General features: G+C 71.2%; 1 protein-coding gene across 1 annotated transcript; it reads left to right on the top strand.

Annotated features, from left to right (window-relative positions):
• Positions 1-54: 54 nt before the first annotated feature.
• On the top strand, positions 55-5,305 carry AURANDRAFT_72039 (hypothetical protein; the record flags this gene model as incomplete). Its single annotated transcript, XM_009040936.1, has 4 exons — positions 55-828; positions 1,115-1,638; positions 2,401-2,431; positions 3,763-5,305. The coding sequence occupies 4 exons, from the start codon at positions 55-57 to the stop codon at positions 5,290-5,292; spliced, it is 2,859 nt and encodes a 952-aa protein (XP_009039184.1).
• Between the last annotated feature and the right edge of the window lie 695 nt (positions 5,306-6,000).

Below are 6,000 nucleotides of genomic sequence, written 5' to 3'. Positions count from 1 at the left end.
CGATGCTTTTAAATTCCGCACCGCAAAGCACACCGAGTCTCGCCTTCGCAAACCATGGTCCTGCTCCAGCGGCGCGCCATGCTCCGGACCATGTCGTCGCTGCTCCTCGACGGCGGCGGCCTGGCGACGGGCGCGGCCCTCGAGTCCACGCGGTACGTGCTCTTCGTGCGCCACGCCGAGTCCGAGCACAACGTCGCGGAGCGGACGCACGACTGGCGGCGGCTCCTGCTCCAGCGGGACCACGGCATCACGCCGGCGGGCTGGGGCCAGTGCGCCGCGCTGCGGTGCTCCATCGCGGACGAGCTCCGCGACGACGCGAGCGTCTGGGCGCGGCGAGACCTCCGCGTCTACGCGTCGCCGCTCACCCGCGCGGCGCAGACCGCGCTCCTCTCGCTCCGCGACGTGCCCGCGCTCGCGCGCGGCGGCCTCACGCTCGTGCCCGAGGCGCGCGAGCTCGGCGCCGGGCCCGTCTACGGCCGCGACTGCCTCGGCGAGGCCGTCGGCGGCGCGGGCATCCGGGACCGGCTCCTCGCGGCCGCGGCGACGGCCGCGGGCGCGGACCGCGACGCCTTCGCGGCGCTCGTCGACGCCACGCCCCTCGACGCGTCGCGCTGCGGCGGCAAGTGGTGGTCCAGCTTCGAGCCCCACGCGCTCGCGCGGCCGCGCGTCGCCGCGCTCCTCTCCGAGCTCGCGGCCGGCGACGGGCCCGCGGTCCTCGTCTGCCACAGCCTCCTGCTGCGGGCCATCTTCCGGGACCACGGCGCCGACGACGCGACGCGGGACCTCGCCGACGGCTTCGTGCCCAACTGCGGCGTCGCGTCCGTCGAGGTCCGACGGTACGACGACGGCGCGGTCGACGTCGCCGGCGCGCGCCTCGACTTCGGGGGGCGCGTGGTCCACGCGCACTAAGGTTCGCGGCCTTTGCCGTCGGACCTGCCTCGCGCCGCGAGATGGTCGCGTCCATCTCTAGGACACGCCGGACGGCGTGTCGGACGGCCGGCATCGTCGCGGCATCTAGGCGTAACTCCGACTGTTTCGAGCGCACTCGAGACCTGCTCCTCCTCCGCGCGCGCCCGCTGACGCGCGCCGCGCAACACAGAACGCCACCATTCAGCCGTCGTTCCAGCCGTCCTACGCGCGCACGATGGACGACGGGTCCATCGACGTGCCGGCCTTGGCCAAGGGCCTGAACCTCGTCGTCGGCGCGCTCATCGCCATCTGCGCCGTCGTCTTCATGGCGTCGAACGGGTCCTACCTCGCCGTCGTCGTCGGCCTCGAGACCATCGTCTTCGCCGCGCTGCTCCTCATCGTCGAGCTCCAGGCGGACCCGGCGCTCGCCACCGTCCGACAGGTCGCGCCGTTCGCCAACACGCCGCGCGGCGAGGTGCTCGTGTCCGTGCTCACGGGCCTCTTCCTCTTCGGCATGGGCGCCTTCGGCATCGCCATGGGCGTCATCCTCTTCGCCGCCGTCGGCCTCAACGCCTACGTCTTCGTCGCGCACCCGGAGGCCGTCGCGGACCGCCAGGACCCGATCCCGCAGACGGACCAGTACAGCGACCCGAGCACGCTGTCGAACCCGCTCTACCCCGACGGCTCCGAGCCCTACCAGCCGTCGACCCAGCCGAGCACGGCGGACCTGTAAGAGAGGCGCGGGGCGAAGGCGGGGGTTTACGCCGCTCGGCGCGGTCATTCGAGGCGGCGACGGGCTTACGCGCGCTCAGAGCGCCTCCTCGGGCGCCCAGCGGCGCGGGTGGAGGAACGCGGCGACAAACGGCTTGACGAGCTCCGGGCCGCCGAGGTTCTCGCCGAGGCGCTCGACGACGAAGGCGCGGATGAGGTCGTCGATGGGCTCCTCCGGCGGCCAGCGGCATTGGCTCTCGTGCGCCACGCCGACGTCGTCGCAGAGGCGGACCATGAAGTCGGGCACGAAGGCCGCGCCGAGGTTGTCCGCCGCGAGCACCTCGACCTGGCGCGCGAGCACGGGAAGGAGCTGCGCCGGCAGGGGCACGTCCGTCGCGTCGTTCGCGAAGGCGATGTAGATGTGGCCTGCGCGAGCGGGGCGGGACGTTCCACGACGGGCGATTTTTCAGATAAACAGACGCGGGCGCGCCGACTGTGGAACCAGAAGTTGAGGCTGAGCGTGTCGTCGGCGAGCGTCTCGACCTGGTGCCACCAGTAGGCCGGCACGAAGAGCACGTCGCCGTCGCGGACGACGACCTCGAGCTTCGCCGCGCCGGGCCCCGGCCGCGCGTTGCGGTCCCGGCGGCTGTGCACGGGGAAGGGCGCGAGCGCCGCCGCGTTTCCGTGCGACGGCTCGTAGAGGTCGAAGCGCTTCGCGCCCCGCGCCTGGAGGAAGAGGTTGTCCGCCTCGTCGTAGTGGAGGAGCGTCGTGTCGCCCAGGTCCGACACGAAGAGCTGCGTCGCGATCCAGGTCCCGAAGTTGCCCGCGGCGCGGATCTCCTCCACGAGGGGCCCGTTCAACCGCTCGAAGGTCTCGAGCACCTTGGGCCCGACGCCGGGCACGGTCTGCATGAAGCCCGGCCGCTCGAACTCGCCCTTGGCGAAGGCCTCGAGCGCGTCGCCGCCTGCGGAACGCGAGCGGCGTCCTGGCCAGAGTCTCTCGAGAAACCGAAGACGCCCAGAGTCTCTCGAAGTTTGAAGACGCCCAAAGTCTCTCGAGAAACCAACGACGCCCAGAGTCTCTCGAGAAATCGAAGGCGCCCAAAGGTCTCTCGACGCCGGCCGCCCGCCGTCCTCGAGGTCGTAGCGGAGGAGCCGCGTCTGGAGGTAGGAGCCGGGCCCGCGCCGCCGCTTCGCGCGCCGCCGCGCGCGCTCCTCGACGAAGGCGGCCATGGTCGAGTAGGCCTTCTCGCAGACGCGCGGCGGCGGCGGCGCCGCGGCCGCGTCCGCCGGCGCGAGCTCGTGCTCCTCGACCTGCTCGTCCTTGTAGTACGTGTAGCGCCGGCTCGCGGACCGGAGCACGTGGCACGGCCCCGCGATCTGCTCGCAGAGCACGTCCAGGGTCCACTCGCGCAGCGCCGACGACGGCAACAGCTCCGCGTGCGCGAGGACGCACGCGCGGCCCGCCGCGGCGACCGCGACGGCCGCGCGGCGCTCGCTCGGATCGCGGACGTCGAAGCGGCGCACGGCGTCGCCGGCCATGGGCACCTCGCCGTAGCGGCGCCGCGTCACGCGGTCCTTGAGCATGGACCCGTGCCGCTGCTTGAGCCGGTAGCTGTTCCGCTCGTCGACGACGCGCGGCGGCCGCGGCGGCGGCGCCGCGGGCGCCGGCGGCGGCGCCGCGGCCGCGGCGGCCTCGACGCGCACGACGTCGCCGTCCGCGACGGCCTTGGACAGGGCCTCGCTCCCGTCGAGGACCCTGCCGCGGCGCCAGAGGCCCAGCGACGCCGCCTTGTCGACGCCGGCCTTTTTGGCCACGCTCCGCACGAGCGCCAGGAGCGGCTTCGGCAGCCACTTGTCGCCGACCTGGAGCTCGAACTTTTTCGCGCCGTCGTCGTCGCCGCCGCGCACGACGACGAGCGTGAGCTTCATTTGTCGATTAGCGTGGGGCTGCGAGGGAAGGCGACAGCCTCAGGCCATCGGGTTTTAGCGGCTCATCATTGACATCAACTACTAGTCCAACAACATTGGCTGGGCAGCACTCTCTTGGGCAAGCAGCAGTCTGGGCAGCTTCGAGATGTCGATGGCTCCCTGACGAGAGGTTGCATCCCGCGAGTCGGCTTTGCACGAACTGCGCAATAGGCACCGCCGGCACCAACGTTTGCCATGGCCATACCGTCGGAAACCGCCGAGCGGCTCATCGCGCTGACCATCTTCTGGATGGTGACGCAGGAGGCGGACATCCGCATGTGGATCCTCGACGAGGCGCGCAAGCGCGGCGAGACGTTCAAGCGCGAGTTCATGGTCGACCGGTCCCTCGACGGCTGTCGACTCCTGCCCTTTCCGAGCGTGCCGTGGACGACGCTGCCGCCGCGGCTCGCGCTGCGGTGGGCGACGGAGCCGAAGGTCCGCTGGGCGCTGCACCGCCTCGGCCTCATCGCCGGCGTCGTCGCCGCGGCGTCGACGGCGTGTCGACCCGTCGCGTCCGCCGCGTTCCTCGCGCTCGCCGCGGCCGAGATCTACTGCGTCTTCGCGCTGTTCCGACCGCACATGCATTTCGCGCCGCTGCTCTATCTCGTCGCGGCCCAGCTCGTGGACCGGCGGGCGCGGTTCCGGAGCCTCGTCCTGCTGGTCGTCGTCTCGCAGTCGTACGCGTCCGCTGGCTGGTGGCGCCTGGGCCACTTCCTGGCCGTCGAGGGCTTCGAGGTCGACGCGGGCACCTTCGGTAAAGCGTTCCGCCACTTCCTCGAGGTCTTCCAGGCGGGCTGCCCCTACCGAGCGGGCAACGCGCGGCTGCTGCGCGAAAGCGACGCGGCCCTCGGCCGCGCCTACGTCGCCGCGACGGTCCTCGAGGCGGCGCTCCTGCCCCTGGTCTGCGCGTCGGAGCTCGCGGTCCTCGCGCTGCCGGGAGGCGCGGCGCTCCGGGGCTCCCAGATGGCGCTCCGGCGCTGCGCGGCCGCGGCCGTCGCCGGCTTCCACCTGTCGAACGTCCTCCTCCTCGGCATCTGGTTCGGCACGCAGAATCTCACCGTGGCCTGCGTCCTGTGCTTCTACGGCGAGGCGCCGGACGCCGCGCCGCGCCCCGCGGCGCACGCGGCGGGGCTCGCCGTCGCGCTCTTCGCCGCCGCCGCCGCGGTCGCGCGGGCGGACCGGTTCCCGCGCAACGGCGCGCCGCTCTTCCCGTTCCCCGCGGCCCAGGCGCGGCTCCTCGCCGCGGACTGGCGGCTCGCCGACGGCGCGACGCTCCGCGCGCTCATGCTCCCGCGGCACCTCGCGCAGGCCGGCGTGGAGCTGACGGCGAAGGAGCTCTCCGCGGCGAACTACGTGCGGACGGTCTGCGGCGCGAGCAACCCGAACATGCCCGCCTGCGTGCTCCCCGAGCGCGCGCCGCGCGCGTTCGTCGACGCCGCCTACGCGCTCGCGCGCCGCCACGAGCTCCTCGACGGCGACGGCGCGACGGGCTGGGGCGCCCGCGCGGCCGCGGGCTACCCGGGCGTCGCGGACCTCGTCCTCCGGCGACTCCGCGGCGAATTCCGCGCGTGCCGCGCGGCCTTCGCGGCGGCGCGGCCCTTCTACGACGTCGTGTCGGGGACCGACGACCTCGTCCTCGTCCTCGCCAAGACCGCGCCCACGGCCGACGGCCGCGCGCGCGTCGTCGCCCTCGAAGACTAATGCGGTGAGCCTGCTGGGCAGTGCTGGCCTGGGCCCGGCCCCTGGCCTGGCTCCGACTCTGGCGACTCGCCGAGCTGCCGCAAACACGACGAGGACGACTGTCGCGACGAGACCGTGGCAGGCGCTGATCATGAACGAGGGCATAGATTCCTTATCATACTCTGAGGAGGAAGATCCGAATTGGGATTTGGACGAAGACGAAATTGAGGTCGCTGAAAACGGATGGGCGTCAGTCCTTGCGCCGATGTTGCGGACTCGCAACATGTACGGAAGGAGATTGGCGCTTCTTCGCGATGAAGATGAGGGCCAAACGATGCTTCATCACACGCTTAATCCCGAAGAGCGATCTGATCGGTCAGACATGATAAGACTACTGGTTAGCGACGGCGCGGACGTAAACGCGTTTGACAACGACTTAGTGACGCCTCTGCACATAACTTCTTTCCGCGACGAGACGGAGTTGCTTATTGATATGGGTGCAGACGTTAATGCTCGCGACAAGGCAGGATGGACACCGCTCTTCTATACGGCGACTCAGAACCGCCCAGATCGCTGCCTACCAGTTGCGCGCGTCCTATTGCGCCGCGGGGCCGATTTGGTCTTCCACTCTGAGAACGACGAAGCTGAAGAACTATTGGAACTCGCGCGCCTAGAACAGAATTGGCCATTTTTAGAACTCTGCAGAGCGGTGAGACTTGCAGGGAGCTG

Source organism: Aureococcus anophagefferens (genome assembly GCF_000186865.1).
Source record: "Aureococcus anophagefferens unplaced genomic scaffold AURANscaffold_17, whole genome shotgun sequence".
NCBI classification, from domain to species: domain Eukaryota; class Pelagophyceae; order Pelagomonadales; family Pelagomonadaceae; genus Aureococcus; species Aureococcus anophagefferens.
Note: the sequence above shows the minus strand (reverse complement) of the source record. Positions and strands in the feature narration are given on the sequence as shown.